Source organism: Gopherus flavomarginatus, chromosome 9, assembly GCF_025201925.1.
Source record: "Gopherus flavomarginatus isolate rGopFla2 chromosome 9, rGopFla2.mat.asm, whole genome shotgun sequence".
In the NCBI taxonomy this organism is placed as follows: Eukaryota; Metazoa; Chordata; order Testudines; family Testudinidae; genus Gopherus; species Gopherus flavomarginatus.
The window spans coordinates 25,981,789-26,002,746 of NC_066625.1; the positions used below are offsets into that span (position 1 = coordinate 25,981,789).

Consider the following 20,958-nt stretch of genomic DNA (forward strand, 5'->3'; position numbering starts at 1 on the left):
TGGGCAAGCTAGTTAAATAATCCTGCAGCCCAACATATTTTAGATTGCTAAAATAAGGCAGCAGTACATGCTTCATTTTATTTCTTAAGTTTCAGCAATTCGGAAACCTTTGGGTACAGTTGTGTGTGCACAAGGCTGACTTTTTACATTAAGAATAACTAATCAAGGGCCAGAAAGGAATTATTTCCCCTTCTCACTTCCATGTAGCACTCAACTGGCCAGATGCATCAGTGCCTCTGAAGAACTAGGTATAGGCCGAAGGTAGCAGATCTGATAGTCCCTTGGTCCAGTCTGGTATGGCAGATTGTGTGTTTGTATTTATGGGAACACAGCTGGAAGCGATTCTCTGAAATACTGTACTTGGCAGTGCTGGAAAGCAGAGCTTGCTTTGAAACATCTGTTCTTTCCTCCCAGTCACTGTCAGACAATAGCACTTTCTGCTTGGCAGACATCCCCTAAGCTTCTACCCCATACTCACAGGACCTGCTGCTTCGTCTGGACACAAAGTGGAGAAAGGAAAGTTACAGCATTTACCTATGAAAATATATATATTATTGTGTTATTTTTAAATAATCAAATATGCAAGGCAGTGCATGTCTGTAGGGTTTTTCCTTGTTTCCTGCTTTGACCCAAGGCTGAAAATGGAGTGCAATCTAGCACTCAAGTGCAATATCCCTTGCAAACACACTGCTCAGAGCATTTGGATGCACTTGCTGGGGGTCTATGAAACTCCAAAGCTCCATGTGCATCCAGAGATTCAGTTTAAAGCAGCCTGACTTGATGGTAAGCATGGGAAAAAAACAACAGCTTCATTTTATGAATTCACATTTTGTCCTGTAAGTGAAAATATGTACCAATTAAGTAAACTAATTCCATAATCTTAGAGGACAGGACAGGACTGTTCAGTGCAAGGAAAATGTGTGTTTACTTGAAGTCTGCTAAGATGTCACTGAAGATGTTCAGAAAGAGGTGCGCATGGTGATCCTTGAAGATCAGAGTTGGGCGGAAACGGATCGATCTGTCGCCACAGCCTCCCAGCACAACACCTAAGGCAATAAGATGTACCATAGTGACTTCCCTCTTTGGAGGATACACAACACATACCATTCTCTCAGGATGAAGTTCACCCAAGTGCTGAGGGCCAGTATAAGCTTCTACACAGCACTGCAGACCCATGTAAAGCCATAAATGGGGTTTCAGTGATGCAGCGGGGCCTGGAGCTGATCACCTGACACAATAACAAACATAAGCAGCATGGTAGCTGTTTGATGCTGTTCACCAGATGTTTGAAATGTTGGAAGTAGTCCTAGCCGTGACAAGGGAGGCCATATAGTATCACAAAGAGACTGATGCTCAGACAGTGACAAAGACTGAAAATGAGCATTAATACTCTCAACACAGTCATTGCCTACATCACAGAACAAGATGTTTGCTTGTTTTCATCTTTGGTGTGACGTTTTTGTATTTAATACACTGTTGAGTACAGGAGGTCAAGGGTAACCATCCAAAGAGACTGGCCAATCATTTCATCTCTGTTAAGTTTTTTAAAAAAATGTAAAGTGTTCTAATTCTGAAACAATCTATCCGTTTTCCCAATCAAAGGCTGCAGTACTGTTAAAATCTCTGTTGCTCAGCTGGGGCCATGTCTACACTACAGAGTTTTGTTGACAAAAGTTATGCCGCCCTAACTAAACTGCTTTAATTAAACCACTATTGCACATCCACACTATATTCCTTGTGCTAGCCGAGTGCTTCCACACTAGCAACTCTTGCATTGACACAGAGCAGTGCACTGTGGGTAGCTATCCCACTGTGAAACTGGCTGCAGGATGCTTTGGAAAGGGTTTGCAATGCCTCATGGGATGGGTACACTGTCACGTGATGTAGGTTCCTCAAACCCATTGTTCCATGGGCATCTTACGAGATTGCCAGCTGATTTTCAACTGAAGGTGGGGGGAGATAAGGGGGAGGGAGGAGGGAGGGACTGTGACAGGGATATGGTTGCCAATCCTCCAAGATTGTTCTGGAGTCTCCAGGAACTAAAGATTAATTTTTAATTAAAGATCATGTCATGTGATGAAACCTCCAGGAATTCATCCAACCAGCAACCCTAGACAGTTCTATAAACTATGAATTATTGTAAGCTACAATGCAAGAACAGTGGATTATATAGGGATACACACACACACACACACACACACACACACACACACACACACACACACACACGTGATTATGGGGTTTTCGATACACAAATACATTTTGAGTATTACCAGCCTAACTAGAACATTTAACTGTTATAGAAAAAAGATCTCATTTTCTAATTAAAACATATGAATTATAAATGGCATTATAAAATATTACTTATAAATACATGATAAATTAGCGTGGTGGTATAAATGTATTCACTAACAAAAAACAGCCTTGGTAGAACTAGCCTCTATTTTAATATAAAAATTAAAATCTCCACTGAAGTGATATCAGGCTTTACATAGAACATAAGGAGAACATTTCTGTTGTCTTACATCCCGAATGTGGAAACAACCTGAGGCTTTGGTATCATGCTTACAGAAATAGTATGTTATTTCCCCAGCCAGGGAAAACAAAATTTTCTGGAACTTTTCATTCATATGCCACAGGAGAAAAATCAAATGCATGAGGGGATGAGATACTGAAAGCCACTCTCCCGCATGACATGCAGACAGACTTTATCATACCTTTGTTTCTGGCTATTGCAATTAGCTTGTTCCTAGTTGTATCATCTGGAGTGTCAAATGAACAGAATGTCCCTCGCCCTCTCACTCTGCTGATGAGATGGGGGTAACGAGCCTAGAATAAAGAGAGTTAGGAGAACATTACTCTTACATCTGCTGTCAGACTTTTCCAGCAGAGAATTCAGGGCATCTTATTGGTGAGCAGTGCACCCAGGCATTCTAAAACATGGAAACTTTGCCTTCTCAGTTTCTGCAGACATGGAAACATTATACAGTTTTAATTTCTGTGACCTATTTACCCAGCTGCAAAAACTGCCTGGTGCTGCTGGAGAGTTTAGTAATCAGAAGATTAGATGTCTATGGCTGGAAGAAATTTTATTCTCTCTCTCTCATAAGGATATAAAGGAGTCTGACAGCGTTTACACCACAGAACAGGATCAATAGGCAATATTTACTTGGATTTTTAAAATGCACCCATTCCATACATTTAGGATACTACCAAGGCAAATCAGCACAAATGGCTTACTGAATGGTGCTAGAAACCAGCTTACCTTCATGTTGCAATAAGCTGCAAGTTTTGCTAGACACAAATATATTCAGTTGCTAAAAATACATATGGACAGTAGATATATTCAACCCCTTGGCCTATATGATGCTTATTTCTAGTGACGTGGTAACTCTATTTTCTAAGTGAGACTAGAAAGAGTTTAGCTCTTTATTCCCCAAGGAAGCATGCACTGCTGTGTGGCTGGGACATAGCCTTTTTAATGAAAAGAGAAAAAGGAAACAGGGCAACAGCGGGAATTTCTGTATAGGAAGAAAAATCTCATTCCTCAATATAACAGCATAAGAACTGCCATACCGTGTCAGATCATAGTCCATTTTGCCCATATCCTGTCTCCAACGGTGGCCCACTAGAGCTTCAGGGGGAGTGTACAGAACGGGGCAATTATGGAAAGATCCACCCAGTCTTCCTCTCCGGGCTGTGGTAGTCAGAGGTTTACAGTTGCTCTGAGCACAGAGTTGCATTCCTGACCATCATGACTAATAGTCATCCTCCATGAACTTATGTCTGAATCCATTATATTTTATATGCACCACACTTTGAGGTGATGGCCTTATGTACGACTGTCTCTGTGCAGCACATTGAACTAATGTCTGGTATATTCTATAGGATTGCTTTTAATTAAAAAACAAAAACACAACAACCCATGATCAATAGTTTAGTACAGGCAGCGAGATCTGTCATGTCCACAGGCAGAACCCATCAAAACTCAGCTTCAGGACACAAATCCTGCAAACTGAAGCTAAGGGTAAACAATTTTGATTTGCCCCATAAATCTCAAAGGAAAATAAACCACATTGTCACTTCTCCCTGTCTCCTTGGGCAGGATCATTAATAAGTAGATCCTGAGGGAGAACAGCGTTAACCATTTGCAAACAAACGTGCTGACTGTGCTCCTCTCTGCCCACCTACTATTCACAGATTGGACAATCCCCTATCTTAGTCACACAGCTAAGTGCCAATAGATTCCCAGTTCAGAAGTACTTCTAGCATTAGCTTAGTATCTAACAATAAATTACCATTAAAAAACATTTTGTGCTAGGACAGATTGGCCTGATTATTGTAAAGGCATCAGTAAGCCCAGATTTTATTTGTATTAAAAACAACTTCAGTGAATGCACCAGGATTGTATGTATGAGGCAGTCTGCAGGTGATCACAATGGGGCTCAGACACTATGCTGAGCAGTGCGATGAAGACCTCAGTTGATAAAAACCTCTAATACTTGTGGTGGAAAAGGCCCACTATCTCTTCATTTTCTTGTCTAGAAGACAAGTGGGACTTCTGTAGTACAAGGTTCATTTAATCTTAAAACACTAAAACTAGGACAATTAAATCTGTGAACACTGACTATACACCACATAGTAGAACTCAGACTCATAGACTTTAAGGCCAGAAGGGACTATTGTGATCATCTAGTCCAGGTGTGGGGAACCTACTGCCTGTGGTCTGGATCAGCCTGCAGCAAGTCTCCATGCTCTGGGCTGGAAGCCACAAGCTTCAGCACCCCCACACCCTCCCGGCGGGGCTGGAGCCACGAGTGCCGGCTCACCAGGAAGCTAGGGTTGCCAGGCCGTTAAAAGTCCGGTCAGCTCTGCATAGCTCCCAGAAGCAGCCGGCATGTCCAGCCCCTAGGCACTGGGGCGATTAGGGAAATGCATGTTGTCCCTGCCCTCAGCACCGGCTCCGCAGCTCCCATTGGCTGGGAGCTGTGGGGGCAACACTTTGGGCATGTACAGCGTTCAGAGCCACTTGGCCACACCTCTGCCTAGAGGCTGGACATGCCAGCTGTTTCTGGGAGAAGCATGGAGTCAGGGGAGGCAGGGAGCCTGCCTTAGCCCTGCTGTGTCGCCAACTGGGATCCGTCTTTGGTAAACGTAGCCCAGCTGGAGCCTGCATCCTGAACCCTCTGCCCCAGGTCGGAATCCCCTTCTGCACCCTCCAAGTCACCTGTAAGTCCAGCAGCCCGGCCAGTAGAGCTTTCCCTGCATGGGTTGCATTGTTTAGAAGGTCTTCCCTCTTAATAACATTAATGACTTCAGCAAGCATGAGGATCTTGGAGGGATCTCCAAGCCAGGTGTTAAAAATCCGATATGGCTGGAGGGAGAGGGGAAAAAAATTGTGGAAGATGGTGAGAGGCAATTTGAAATCAAAGCAATGCTCTACACAAAGGAGAGTGAGCATATGGGCATCAACAAATTTCTGGGGCACCAGAAATGAACACTAGGCGCCTCTTCTGTGCCGTAGGAACAGAAAGCCTGCTCAGAAGGGAGCAGATCCACAGCATTTAGGACGAACTACGGAGAAGCCACTCTGCACTGAGAATGGCACCCTGTTCTTTGTGACCTCACTGATATGAATGGTAGTGTAACTGAGGCCAGCAGTTAGCACGGTGTGGTTTTGCCTTAGTGTTTCCATTGTTGTCCCATTGGCTCAGTTTCCGTATGTTAAGTTTACAACTACGCACAGATTGCTAATTGTCTTAAAAAAATTCTGAATAAAAGAATCTGCAGATCTTGAAGAAAAGAGATATACCTCCCAAAAGTACAAGGTTAATTCTTACTCACATTTGGTGCTGAAAATAAAGCATATCAGAAATATCAGCTCTGATTCTTCACTCCCTGACACCAGTTTTATACAAGCAGAACTTCAGTGTAGTTAAACTAGTGTAAGGGCATGGAGAACTAAGCCCACTGTCTGTGCTTGTGAAACTACAATAACTCCCCACTTAATGTCCTTTCGCTTAACATTGTTTCGATCTTACGTCCCTGCTCAATTACAGAACATGCTCCATTTAAAGTTGTGCAACGCTTCACTATAACATCGTTTGGCTGCCTGCTTTGTCCACAGCTGGCAGCCCCCCTACGACCTGGCCCCCCCTCAGTGCCTCCCGCCCGACCCCGCGGATCAGTGCCTTCCCCCTCCTCCTCCCACCGGCAATCAGCTGCCTTGCGGTAGGAGAGAGGAGAAGCAAGGACTCAGTTCACAGGCTCCTCCTTCCTCCCCCACCTCCCGAATGCCACAAGCCAGCTGATTGCCACATGCAAGAGGCAAAGGAGGGAGGGGGAGGCAGCGCGCCGGGTCCTTGCTCCTCCCTCCTGAATGTCGCAAACCAGCTGATTGCCGCAGGCAGGAGGGAGGGGGAGTGTGCATGCCGTGTCCTCCCTCCTCTGCCTCCTGGCCGCAGCAATCAGCTGGCTTGTGGTGTTCAGGAGGCAGGGGGAGCCTGCGTGCCATGTCCTCGCTCTTCCCCCTCTCTCCTGAATGTCGCAAGCCAGATGATTGCTGTGGGCAGGAAGCAGAGGAGGGAGTGGGGAGGAGCGAGGACGCGGCGAGTGGAGTAAAGGGGGAAGGGGGAGAAGAGGTGAGATAAAAGTGGGGGCTTGGAGGAAGGAGGGGTGTGGGCAGGCTGAGGGTTGAGTCCCCCACCCCTGGTGCTTGGGGAAGCTGCCGCTGCTGCTGTGCAACGTGCTTCTCCTAGCCTACCACACCTTCAGCCTCCTTACCTGCCTCATTGTCTCCAGTGCCAGTGGGCTGTGCCTGTATAGGGCAAGGCGGGGGCACCTCCCAACTATAGTACTGGACTGTAATGTACTGCATGGCAAAAATAATTTCCCTGGAACCTACCTCTCCATTTATATTCATTCTTATGAGGAAATTGGATTCACTTAACATCATTTCATTTAAAGTCGCATTTTTCAGTAACTAAAATGTTCAGTGAGGAGTTACTGTATACAGAATGTGTGTGTCAAATAATAGCTCCATCGTATTCAAATAAGCAAATATGTGCATTGCCACATATCAGATGAACTCAGCTGCAGGACAGCTGAGTTTATTATACATGCAGCAATACTGTTCACCAGGCATTTGAGGACAGAAGCATGTCCCAAGGTTCAGCATATTTTAGAATCACTCCCAGAAATGGACCATCTTCCTTCACTCATTAACACTTAGGACTACAGAATCCAAGGCACACTAAAACACTTACACCATTGGGCCTGAACTCCTCCTTGTGAAAAAATCCTCCTGTCATCATCTTCTTACTAAATGTTACCACATCGGCTGGGTCATCTAGGCCCCAGTGTTCATGGGCCCAAAACTTCCCAGTGCAGCCGCCTCCTGTCTGTACCTCGTCCACCAGAAACGCACAGCCATGCTATTCAGAGAGATTGAGAGATCAGGGAACCTGAATCCATGTTTCCAAAACAAATATTCACCTCTCTTACTAAACACAAATTCTAAGAGTTAAAGAATAGTACACAGAACAATATGTCAGGAGAACTGTTTTGAACACCTCTCTCATGTCAGTCTGTAAAACAGTTGATCTTTTAGGTCTTTGTGACTACAGCATCAAAACAAATTCAGTTATTTTTCAGGAAGGTACACAGTAATTTGGTTTCTATACAAGCTTGTGAGGACAACAGAGAAAATAACTATGTTTTATATAGACTGTCTCAAAACATTTATAAGGGATATTAGAAAACGCTAGAGGAGAGATTTTAAAAAGTTCAAAAAGCAGTTAGACTTTAAACTCCCAATGAAAGTCAACGGGAGTTTAGAGCTTAACTTCCATTTGTGCTTTTGAATGTTTCCACCTACAACACTGGGGGCCAGTCATGTTCGATAGACACAGGAAACATCCCAGCACATCTGACTAGCTGAAAATTCCAGGTTTAAAAAAAAGATAGATGTTACTTGCAATGGACCACTCCACGGATCCTGTGCAGGCAAGGAAATTTTGAAAAGTCACATTAAAACAGATTACTAAGTGTTCTCAACACAGTATTGTTACAACATTGGCACATCCTCAGTTTGGGCAAGAAAAAACTGCTTGACTTAGCCTCATACTTGCCCATCTAATCTAAACTGCTCAAATGATGAGAAAAATGAGTGGGCAGTGAGAGCACTTGTTAACAAAGGAAAATGATGCTGCTTCATCTTACAGAACAGGGTTACTCAAATGTCATTAACATGTTTTTCCATGAACACACATTCAGGTTTCTCGCCTGGAACATTTACAAGAAGAAACTGAAAGGCAGGTCTCATCTCCTCTTTTAAATAGTTCCCATGGTATTCCAAATGTCATAAGACATCTTATCTATTTTTGTCATTTACTGGAACATCTGAACTTACATCTGGACTCAGCTTCTGCTTTTACTGTTGCTGGGTCTATAGTTGCAAGTGCAAATGTTCCAGAAAGAAAAATACTTCTTCACCATCCCAACTACTATTCCTGGAATTGCGTGAGCCTCTCTATGGAAGTTAGCTTTATAGCTTAAGGAACACGGATATGGAACCAGGATTTATCAGACTGGACCAATCCCTCAGTCTCCCTTGAGAGTGGGGGAATTTATTCAACAGAACAAGTCACTACTAACTCTCTGAGAACACTTCAAATGGAACAGGAGGTGTTACTGTGCTGGTGAAGAGGCACTGTTGGGTCTGAGCACATACACATCATTGCCACCAGTGCCATTTTAGAGGTCTTCCAGGATGTCTGGACTCTTACATTAGTCTTCAGAAGGGGATTATGGGAAACCCATTGAAATGGTCTGGAGAAAATGCTAGTTAACTTGAGAAGCAAGAATGAAGTCTGGCAGACTGAACTAACCAGTTAGTGGACCTCTAAATGTTTGACTTACCTTCCTGGTAATGTCCCGTAGCTTCCTGAAGAATTTATCTGAAGCATGATTGTCTCCCCCTTCTGACTGAATTGGTTCGATGATTATTCCAGCAACAATCCTCTTCTTTTTCCTGTACTTTACAATCAGATCTTCTACCTGTATCAATCACAGATATTACATTTTCTTTCCAAGACATAATGGCAAGTTTCTTCCCAGAAAAAACTAGTCCTTCCTAGCACTAGAAGCTGGACTTCTTTGGTGCAAAGAGCATTGGTGATATCAAACCCCACAAACATTAACATGTGGTTGCTGCAGAAATTAGAATGGTTACCTACTTCTTAATTTTAATTATGTTAAAGTGCTATAATTTTAAACCATTTTAAACACAGCTCACATTAATTTACAATAATGCTTATTTGAAAGTTGTAGCAAAACTCAGGGAAATAATGGAAACCACTTTTGTTTATTAAGCCACTCAAATGATGCTGAAGAAAAAACAGTTATATATTGTGCTACTAAGTGAAAGCTCATCTAATCATTTTGAATTATTAGTATTACAAGGAAATATACTGCAGATGCTTTGAAATTAATCAGATTAAATAGTGCAGAACTTTTGTTGCTGAGAACATCTTATAGAAACATTTTAATTAATCCCAGAGTACCAGTTGTTGATGGTTAGTAATATAATTTGTGCCTGGTAATTTCTACTCCAAGCTTCCTGGGGCTGGTAACAGTTTATGCTATTTAAAGTGACACTTTTCTGAAGGTGCTGATCAGCTACTACTGGGTCTTTCAAACAAATCACCATCTCTTTATAATCTTTAAGTTTGTGAACTGATCCTTTGCATCCTTGCTTTCTCCACTGACATGTTGTTTTTTGCTGTTTGTCATAACAGCATGTATCCCCAAAGCATTTTGCTAGGCTTGTAGTTTTTCCTGTTGTTATCCAGTGTGACAAAGTTCCTTCTCTACCTTGTATCAGAGGAGTAGCTGTGTTAGTCTGGATCTGTAAAAGCAGCAAAGAATCCTGTGGCACCTTATAGACTCAGACATTTTGGAGCACGAGCTTTCATGCATCTGACGAAGTGGATATTCACCCACGAAAGCTCATGCTCCAAAACGTCTGTTGGTCTATAAGGTGCCACAGGATTCTTTGCTGCTTCTCCACCTTGGTGGGTCCTGTGCTTATTGGCAGATTTGCTCACCTCAGTGATCTTCTCCATAGTCTGGGTCAACTTCTCCTGTGTCTGATCAGGAGTTGGGAGGTTTGGGGGGAACCTGGGCCCGCCCTCTACTCCAGGTTCCAGTCCAGGGCCCTGTGGATTGCAGCTGTCTATAATGCCTCCTGTAACAGCTACAACTCCCTGGACTACTTCCCCATGGCCTCCTCCAAACACCTTCTTTATCCTCACCACAGGACCTTCCTCCTGGTGTCTGATAACGCTTTTACTCTTTAGTCCTCCAGCAGCACACCCTCTCACTCTCAGCTCCTTGCTCCTCTTGCTCCCAGCTCCTTTCACACATTTCCTCTCCTTTAGCTCCCCCTCCCTGACTGGAGTGAGCTCCTTTTTAAACCCAGGTGTCCTGATTAGTCTACCTTGATTGGCTGCAGGTGTTCTAATCAGCCTGTCTGCCTTAATTGGTTCTAGCAGGTTCCTGATTACTCTAGTGCAGCCCCTGCTCCGGTCACTCAGGGAACAAAAACCTGCTTCTCCTGTGGCCAGTAGATCTCCCTTCTATTCCTCTGCTGTAGAGGGAAGGAGAGAGAGGGCTGCTGCTGCTGTTCCTGCTGAGCACTGGGCCCTCGTTGCTGCTGCTCTTCCTGCTGCTCCCTTGGCTGGGCCAGACACCACCACTTCCATCCCAGCCTCCCCCCTTCTCTGCTACCCTCTAGTCGGCTGGCTGCTGATCCCCTCACCGCCCCCACCCTCAATTGCTGCTGTTACTCCACCTAGAGCCCTGGGGGGGAGGAGAAGGCTGCTGAAGGCCTGCTTTCCAGAGAAGGAGGAGAGTGAGGGACCCCAGCTCTTGTTGCTGAGGACACCACCATCTGAGGAGGGTCCCTCCTGCTTGGACACCAGACCACCACCACCTGGAGCTGCTGGGACTACTGTGGCTGTTGCTGGGAAGCTGTTGGAGCCCCAAGGAGAAGGAGGAGGAGAAGAGGACCACCCGCTGCTGGAAGACCACGTGAGGACCGTTGTGGAGGGGGCTTTACTGGACTCAGTCTTTTTCGAACTGTGCTCTTCTGGTGGGGGTTTGTACTGTGTCTGTTGGGACACCGGGGGTGTGGCGTGGAGCTTGCCCACAGTCCATCCGTGTCCCCCTTCGCCCCCACCACCATTGTTGCCCCCTCCACCACCCCTGCTGGCTGCTTTCCTTCTACTTTGACCTCCTATCTTTGGGACTGAGCTGCTTGCCTGGCTCACCACACTCACTTCCACCATTTGAGCCTGCAGCAACAGCAGCCAAGCATTTACTTTTGTGCATGAGTGCCCGTGGGCGCACCTCCCTCTGCCCCCTGGACGTGACGGAGGGCGGGGCCCTTGCAGCCCAACGGGAGAGGGCTGATGACGGAGATGGGGCGCCCCAGGGCAGAAAGGGTGGGCAGCAGGGTGGCATTGGGCAGGAAGGGAGGGATGGACGTCAGGATCAAGCGGACCCCCAGGTCTTCCAACGGCTTCAGGGGGACGAATATGCCCCCCACCGCCAGGCCCATTTCTACCACCTCCTGGGCAGCGGCCTCCGATGCCAGAAAGACGACCACCCTCCCGTACATTTTAGAGGCCGCCATGATGTCCGTGGGCTCCACCACCCTCGTCAACGCCCACACGTAGGTCTCCACATGGAGCGAGGCGGGCACCAGGAGGCAACGGATGCCGTGCTTCCTGGCCAAGGTGGGGAAGGGGCCCCAGCCGCTATAGATGGAGGAGATTGAGGCCCTGGGTCTGACTCCGGTCACGCAGGAGGAGGATGACCCTCTGCCAGTGGGCCTCGATCTGGGCGACCTCACCTCAGTCCCCTTGTCCCCGTGTTCCCTTCCCCTAACCGCTGCTTCTGCTCCCGCCTCTGAGGGTCCCCTGGAATCTTCCATCAGCCTGGCTGCAGGTGGCACCCTGCTGATGGCCAAGCCCATTGAGGCGACGGCCAGCGCCCTGCTGCTGGGACGCGGTTCCCAGGAGGTGTCCCTCTTGGGTGTGGAGCAGGGACCCAATTGACGACCATTCATCTCCTGATGTCGGGGCTACCGCCCAAACCATAGTGGCTGAGCCTGGCATCATTGGGGGTCTCCTTCCCACTCCCCAGATCTCTGAGCCTAACCAGGAGGGGCCAGCTTCCAGCGGCCCAACTACTGAGGCTCAGGATCCTACTTCTGCCCCCCTCCCCGGTTCCCTTCCTGATCCCCGCCCTACTCCTGTCCCCTACCCTATTCCTGATGCCAGCTCTGTCCTTGTCCCCTCCACCTCCCATGCTGCCAGTGCGGCCCCTGGGGATACTCCCTAGGGAGCGGTTTTAGTTGTTTTTCCCCATCCCGACCCATTGGGGGCTGCTGTTTTCCTTACGCCGCCCCTGTTGAACCGGGGAGTGGGGCAGGTCGCGTGGCGTCAGCCCATCGGACGCCACGTCGGGGGTCTTCCCCCTCCCTGCCTGCCTCGGTGGGCCACAGGGCTGCAACAGGGGCCCCACTGGGGGACAGTCGTAGATCAGTGACCCCGCCCCCCCATGCACTGAAGGAGAATCTGCGGGAGTTCCTTGAGGATGTCCGTGGCTCCCGTAACAAAGTCCAGCTTGCGCTCCAGCGGTGGGGGGATTTCCATCAGGTCCTCTGGGCCGCAAGAGCCCTCATGGGGGAGGGTAAGAGGACCGGAAAGCAGGCTGCTGCGGCCTACCAGCGGGTCCGCCTTTTCCGCGACTCTTTACTCACCTATGGGGTAGGTCACGGACTGCTGTGTGGCCTGACGGAGGCCGTGGGCGTGTCTGCTGGCAAGGATCCCCCCCAGCCCTCCTCATGGCACCGATCATCTTTGCCACATTAAACACCCGGGGTTCTAGGATGGGTCTCCACAGGAGCCAGGTGCTCAACTTCCTTCAGGAAGGGGGGGGTACTCTGTGGTTTTCCTTCCTGAGACCCATACAGATCCAGCCGCTGAAGCTAGCTGGCGGCTGGAGTGGGGGGGACGGGGTCTACTTTAGCCACCTCTCAGTCTGCACGGCTGGAGTGGCGACCCTGTTCTCCCCCGACCTACGGCCCGAGGTGCTGGGGGTCGCCGAGGCTGTGCCGGGCCACCTGCTGTGCCTCCGGGTCCGTATGGAGGGGCTTGTGGTTAATCTCGTCAACGTTTACGCCCCGACGTCGGGCCCGGAGAGGCTGCGTTTTTATCAGCAGGTGTCCGCCTTCCTCGGCTCCCTGGATCCTCGTGAGTGCCTGGTCCTGGGAAGGGACTTTAACACCACCCTCAAGGAACAAGACCGCTCAGGGACCGAGCAGTGCCCGGCCGCCGCGGACGTCCTCCGGGAGATCTCGATTGCCACTCGTCTCGACGTTCACCTTCGTCCAGGTGGAGGCCCATCGGTCGCACCACTCCCGGCTGGACCGCATTTACCTGTCACGTTTCCACCTTTCACGGGCCCACTCCTCCAGTGTTTGGCCGGCCCCCTTTTCAGATCACCACCTTGCCACCGTGACGGCCTCTCTCTGCGCGGACAGGCCGGGGCCGGCCTATTGGCACTTTAATAATAGTTTGCTGGAGGATGCGGGCTTTGTGGCGTCCTTCCGGGAGTTCTGGCTGGCCTGGCGAGGGCAGAGGCGTGCCCTTCCCTCGGCGCGGCGCTGGTGGGATATGGGGAAGGTGCGCGCCCGGCTCTTCTGCCGTGACTACATTCGGGGCGCCAGCCGACAGAGGGATGCGGCGATAGGGCAGTTGGAACGGGAGGTCTTGGAGCTGGAGAGGCGTCTGGACACCAGCCCCAAGGATCCATCCTTCTGCAGAGCGTGCCGGGAGAAGCGGGAGGAGCTCCGGGCCCTCGAAGACCATCAGGCCCGGAGTGCTTTTGTTCGATCCCGCATCCACCTCCTTCGGGAGATGGATTGCAGCTCCCGCTTCTTCTATGCCCTGGAGAAAAGGAGGGGGACCAAGAAGCACATCGCCTGCCTCCTGGCGGAGGACGGCACCCCCCCTCACGGATCCGGCGGAGATGTGCGAGAGGGCCAGGGCCTTCTACGTGACTCTTTTCTCCCCGGATCCGACCGATCCTAATGCTTGCAGAGTGCTCTGGGACGGACTCCCGATGGTCAGCATGGGCGACTGAGACCGGCCAGAGCTGCCTCTCACTCTGGCCGAGTTCTCGGAAGCCCTCCGTCACATGCCCACCAATAAATCTCCAGGCATGGATGGGCTGACCGTGGAGTTCTACCGCGTGTTCTGGAACGTCCTCGGCCCAGACCTGGTCACCATCTGGGCCGAGTCTTTGCAGGGTGGGGTCCTCCCTCTCTCGTGCAGGTGAGCCATGCTTGCCTTATTGCCGAAGAGGGGGGACCTCCGTGACTTACAGAATTGGCGTCCCGTCTCGCTCCTCAGCACAGACTACAAAATTGTTGTGAAGGCCATCTCGATGCGGCTAGGGTCCGTGCTGGCGGACGTGATCCACCCAGACCAGACCTACACCATCCCGGGCCGCACGATTTTTGATAACCTGTATCTGGTCTGGGACCTTCTGGAATTAGGGTGTAGGGATGGTCTGTCGTTCGCCCTCTTGTCCCTGGATCAGGAGAAGGCGTTCGACAGGGTGGACCACGATTATCTCCTGAGCACTCTGCGAGCGTTTGGCTTCGGACCCCGGTTTGTGGGTTTTCTCCAGGTGTTGTACGCTTCTGCGGAGTGTCTGGTCAGGCTCAACTGGACAGTGACCGAGCCAGTCAGCTTTGGGCGAGGAGTGCAGCAGGGGTGTCCCCTCTCGGGTCAGCTGTACGCTCTGGCGATCGAGCCCTTCCTCCGTCTCCTCCGTCGGAGGCTGATGGGGTTGGTGCTTCGTGAGCCGGAGCTGCGGCTGGTCCTGTCGGCGTATGCCGACAATGTGCTCCTCGTGGTCCAGAACCCGGGCGACTTGGTGCGGGTGGAGGCTTGCCAGGCCATCTACTCGGCTGCCTCCTCCGCCCGAGTCAACTGGGTTAAGAGCTCTGGCCTGGTGGTCGAGGACGGGTGGCAGGCAAGCTCCCTCCCACCCGCGCTTCAGGCCATCCAGTGGAGCGCAGGCCCGCTGCTCTATCTTGGCGTTTACATTTCTGCCATGCATCCGTCTCCGCCGGAGAACTGGCATGGTTTAGAAGGCAGGGTGATGGAGCGGCTCCGGAAATGGACGGAACTACTCCGGTGTCTCTTCCTTCGAGGGAGGGCGCTGGTGCTCAATCAACTGGTCCTGTACATGCTCTGGTACCGGCTCAACACCCTGGTCCCGGCCCCGGGTTTCCTGGCCAACCTCTGGATGAAAATTCTGGAGTTCTTTTGGCCAGGGATGCACTGGGTCTCTGCAGGGGTCCTCCACTTGCCCCTGGAGGAGGGAGGACAGGGCCTGAAATGCCTACACACTCAGGTCCATGTCTTCCGCCTCCAGGCCCTACAGAGACTCCTGTATGGTGCTGGTAGTCCGGCATAGAGTGTATTGGCTCACGCCTTCCTCTGCTGGTTCCGAGGGCTCCGATACAACCAGCAGCTCTTTTACGTCCATCCAAGAGGTCTTCCGCGAGACCTCTCCGGGCTGCCGGTCTTCTACCAAGACCTCCTCTGGACGTGGAAGCTCTTTTCAATGACCAGGTCCATGGCGGCCACTGTGGGGGCCGATCTCCTCACAGAGCCCCTGCTACACAATCCCCAGCTTCGTGTGCAGGTGGCGGAGTCCCCTGCGGTGTGCCAGAGGCTGGTTTTGGCGGGAGTCACCAGGGTCGGAGACCTCCTGGACTATGACCAGGGAGACTGGCTGGATCCCCTGACGCTCTCCAGACCTCGTGCTTCCCGGCGCGTACTTCAGGAGGTGAAGGCTGCTTTACTGCCTGCTGCTCAGGCTTACCTCAACTGGGTCCTGCGAGAGGGCATGCCCTGCCCACCCTCCACCCCAGGCCCCGTGGACATTTTTATCGGGCCCCTGTCCCGTGGACCCAATCAGCCCCCTCATCCTTTCACTGTGAGCCGGCTGCACGAGCTGCAGCTGGTTCTGTTCCAGGCCGCGCCACAGAAACACCTGTACATGCTCGTGCTCCACACTCTCCACTACCTCACCCTCGCATCCCGCCCTGATACCAAATGGCGGGACCTCCTGCCACCTCGAGGGTGAGAGGCCCAAGTGGGCCAGCTTATACTCTGCCCTGGTCCCGAGGCCCGCCGGGGATGTCAGTTGGTGGCTCCTTCACGGGGCCGTGAGCACGGGCGTGTACTTGGCGCGGTTTACCCGTCCCCAACACCTGCCCTTTTTGTGGCATAAGAGAGACCCTGGTGCACATGTATTTAGAGTGCGCCAGATTTCAGCCCCTGTTCCGGCTCCTCTTGAACCTTTTATTGCGTTTTTGGTTGCACTTTTCCCCTCACCTGTTTATCTACGCACTCCCCATCCGTGGCCCCACAAAGACACGGGATCTCCTTGTCAACCTCCTCTTGGCCCTAGCCAAACTAGCCATCTACAAAACCAGGGAGAGGAGGTTGGCCGACAGGATTTCCTGCGACTGTGGGCCTATTTCTGCTCCTCCGTCTGTTCACGTATCCGGGCAGAGTTCCTCTGGGCGGCGTCCACTGGCTTCCTTGATGCTTTCGAGGAGCAGTGGGCGTTGTCTGGGGTTCTCTGCTCGGTGTCCCCATCAGGTTCCCTTCATTTAGCCCTATGACCTCACTCCCAATCCTGTTTTTTCATTAGTTGTCCCCTGTACTTATTTGGTGTCACGGACCTGTGGATCCTCCCCTTAAGCTAGGGGGAGGTCCTTTAGAAGTGAGTGGGCTTTGCCCGCCCACCTCCTGGATACCAATAGGACCAGACTCCCGTACCCCCACTGGTCTGGGTCTGTCACATCAGGTTTGAATAAAAAAAAATAATAAAAAAACCTCTCCAGTGTAACCCAACGTGCCCATCTGAATGATCCTGTTGTGGAGTGATAGTGCTTTGTTTAGGATATCCTAGCCTGTTGAAGTATAAACAGTTATGAGGTCTCAAATTCATCACTGTTGTGTCTGAGATCACAGAGCTGCTATGCCTTGTAACCCTCTGCAGTCTTTTGGGAGGACGTGCTTCAAGGTGATGGGCTTGGGGCCTCCACTTCATTGCCACTCTCAGGGCAGGTCTACACTACAGCAGGGATTGATGCTCTGAGATCGAGCCACTGGCGGTCGATTTAGCAGGTCTAATAAAGACCCACCAAATCGACTGCAGATTGCTCTCCAGTCAACCCATGTACTCTACCCCTGACGAGAAGAGTAAGGTAAGTCTATGGGAGATTTTCTCTCGTCAACTCCCTGCGGTGTAGACCCCGCAGTAACTCGACCTAAGGTACGTTGACTTCAGCTACGTTATTCACGTAGCTGGAGTTGCGTAGCGTAGGTCAACTTACCGCAGTGGTGTAGACATAGCCTCAGACTGGGTGTCCCTCGGCTGCGGCACCCCTGTTTCCCACCATGGCTTCTTTATCAGTGCCAATCTGGCTTGGCTCCTTGCAGGAGTATTCTCTCTTGGAAGTTCTGTAACCACAAAATGTATGTATTCAGCCTTTTCAAAACAAAGTACTTCTTATTAGTCAGCAAGAACACAGTAGTCAGAGAAATGGGTTAAAACAACAAATAAGGCTGACATGCAGGAACCTTACTTAAACTTCATTTTCTCCTTGCAAGTTATGGGTAAGTTCCAATCAGCCGAGACATTCCTACTCTTGGGCTGGGAGAGACAGCCCATGCAGCATACCCTCAGGGTATGTCTACACTGCAATTAAAACCCCATGGCTGGCCCATACCAGCTGACTCTGGCTCATGTGGCTCAGGCTAAGGGGCTGTTTAACTGCAATGCAGATGTTTGGGCTCAGGCTGCAGCCTGAACTCTGGGACCCTCCCACCTTGCAGGGTCCAGGAGCCTAGGCTCTAGCCCAAGCCTGAACCTCTACACTGCAATTAAACAGCCTCTTAGTTTGAGGCCGAATCAGCTGGCATGGGGTAGCTGCGGGCTTTTAATCGCAGTGTAGACATACCCTCAGTATCTCTGTCACAGCCTTACGTCCAGCTGCTCCTGCCTGCTCACTAGACAGAGGACTTTAAGGGTTTAGTATCCTTTTGATCCTATGTTTGGATCTTGGAAAAATAAACTAGGTACTTGATTGGAGCCATGCAAGGGCACATTTCCCTTTTAATAGCTTAGTTCGGTTGAGGACCCTTGGTATTCTCTGCAGAAATACCTTATCTGTCATTGTTTTATTTCCTGTTTGTTTTCCCAGTAACAACCTCCTCTGCTTTACTCACATGCAGTGTGACAGACCCAGACCAGTGGGGTACATGAGTCTGGTAGAGGGCAAATATACTGGTCACTGGCTGAGTAGTTTTCTGTTCCCTGAGTGACCAGAGCAGGGGCTGCACTAGAGTAATCAGGAACTTGCTAGAACCAATTAAGACAGACAGGTTGATTAGATCACCTGCAGCCAATCACGGCAGGCTAATCAGGGCACCTGGGTTTAAAAAGGAGCTCACTGCAGTCAGGCAAGGAGCTGCCAAAGGAGAGGAAGTGCATGTGAGGAGCTGGGAGCAAGAGGCGCAAGAAGCTGAGTGAGAGGGTGTACTGCTGGAGGATTGAGGAGGATAAGCATTATCAGACACCAGGAGGAAGGTCCTGTGGTGAAGATAAAGAAGGTGTTTGGAGGAGGCCATGGGGAAGTAGCCCAGGGAGGTTTAGCTGTCATGCAGCTGTTACAAGAGGCACTATAGACAGCTGTGATCCACAGGGCCCTGGGCTGGAACCCGGAGTAGAGGGTGGACCCAGGTTCCCCCCAAACCTCCCAACTCCTGATCAGACACAGGAGGAGTTGACCCAGACTGTGGGGAAGATCACTGAGGTGAGCAAATCTGCCAATAAGCGCAGGACCCACCAAAGTAGAGGAAGAATTTTGTCACAGCAGTTATACAGAATAACACTGAGCAGCTAAATTGGGGCAGATATAATATTCATAGAAATAACACAGAAACCTACCATGTTCTGCATAACTTTGCTGCAGGATTGTGCAGAGGAAAGAAGAGGGTTTATAAGCAGGATAAAACTCTTCCTTAAGCACAAATATCTAATAATCAGGAAGAGTTGACCAGAATATTGAGAATCGTGAAAGGGGAATATTTAAGCTATGTTAAGATCATGCTGAAAAGTGTCTATGAAAAAACGATACACCTCTTTACTCAACAACATGTGTCTGCCCAGAGTCATTTCTACTAATAAAACAAACATTTACTTATCTTAGCACAGCAACCTGGACTTTGTTCTGCATTACGCTTCAACAGAAATATCAGCTATATTCTGACTGCAGGATTGCTATTAGTGATGATGAAGGCTCCGTGTTTGTCACAGAGGTCACGGAAGTCACGGATTCCATGACTTTCCGTGACCTCTGTGACTGCTGCAGTGGCTGGTGTGCCTGGCCCAGGGGCCACCTGAGCAGCTCGGGCAGCCTCTAGGCCAGTTTTGCCTCCCCTTCTCCTGCCCCGCCCTCCCAGCAGCAGGAGTTTAGGTATGGGAGGCTGGGGATAGGGTGGTGCTTACCTAAGGCAGCGTGCTTACCACGATTCCCAGCCAATGGGAGCTGCAGAACTGGGGTTTGGGGCAGAGAGGAGGTGCATGTGGAGCTCAGGAGCTAGGCAGGGAGCAAGCCCCAGCCCCATCAACCCCACAGGCCGTCTCCCCCAATTCCCCCCCACACCTCCCAAGTTTTAGTCAGGAGTATATAGTAAAAGTCATGGACAGTCACGGGCTATGAATTTTTCTTTACCGCTTGTGACAGGTCTGTGACTTTTACTAAAAATAGCTGTGACTAAAATGTAGCCTTAGCGAGGATGTGAAAGGCAGAATGGAACAAAGCTTAATTTCCAGATTTAGTATGGAAATGAAGCCTCAGTCCCACAACTGAGTCTGCATAGGACCTCACTACACCTGCACAGGAAGACCTCATTGGCTTCACTGGGGAGCCACACTGGCATATAAGTTCATGGAGCTGGTTATAGGATCAGAGCCTGAATCCAGAAATTTTGGATAGAAAAGCAGGAAAATCCATGTCACTTTTACAGAGATGCTTTTCAGAGGACTAAGCACACTGAGGTTTATCCTAGTGCACATTTCCCTCTCCCAAATTTGGGCAAGAAAATTAATTCAGACATTTTTAAACAAACCTTTCCTTGTATATGAAATTTCACTCTGGGGCAAATTTCTGCAGACCAGTCATAATATCATAGTAGACAGTTCCTTTTAAATGGCAGCGGAGGCAGGCTATTAACTGTAACAGCTTAAGGAGTACTGCTTTCATCAAAGGCCATTCCAATTCCTGAAAATTTTCTTCCAAGTTAACAGCAGCTAATCCCACTAACTTCATTATTTCAAAATGAAAACAGAATGCAGATAGTGAAGTACTCACCTCTTCTAAACAGCGGGCTTCTTCCTGTTGATTCTCTTTCACAAACTCTTCCAGGGGGTATTTTAGTCTTGGGAATGGAGCAATTGGCCAGTCAAGTGATGGAATGTCTAATTTGTGAATTGCTTTAGAGTGAGTTGTAGCTAAGCAACCTAAAAACCAGAAAAACAAAAATTAGAACAAAAATTCACTAGAAATAAGGAAAGAAACATTCTGAGAGGTGAGAAACAGTCTTCTTCTGAGCTACTGGAAAGAACTGGATGGTTCCATTTTAACTGCAGTGTTCAGATTAATTTATATTTGATTATTCTGGAGTACTGATTGATTGGGTTTGGGGATTTCTACTAGGCGGAGCATCATTCTGAAGTGTTGGAAGGCATCCACACTATTTAAAATGTAATTTAAAAAAAGCTAGGAGAATCTGGTTA

At 49.6% G+C, this 20,958-nt stretch overlaps 1 protein-coding gene across 3 annotated transcripts in view; it reads right to left on the reverse strand.

Annotated features, from left to right (window-relative positions):
- Positions 1–383: 383 nt before the first annotated feature.
- The window catches only part of ABAT (4-aminobutyrate aminotransferase), a 154,128-nt gene continuing 133,553 nt past the window's right edge, over positions 384–20,958 (reverse strand). For all 3 annotated transcript variants that reach the window (XM_050966453.1, XM_050966455.1, XM_050966456.1), the window contains 6 exons: positions 20,534–20,682; positions 8,920–9,057; positions 7,266–7,433; positions 5,228–5,374; positions 2,718–2,829; positions 384–1,046 (listed from right to left, as the gene is read on the reverse strand). In XM_050966453.1, coding sequence (XP_050822410.1) covers positions 925–1,046; positions 2,718–2,829; positions 5,228–5,374; positions 7,266–7,433; positions 8,920–9,057; positions 20,534–20,682 — 836 coding nt within the window. In that variant the 3' untranslated portion in view covers positions 384–924. The remainder of the gene's footprint in view (positions 1,047–2,717; positions 2,830–5,227; positions 5,375–7,265; positions 7,434–8,919; positions 9,058–20,533; positions 20,683–20,958) is intronic.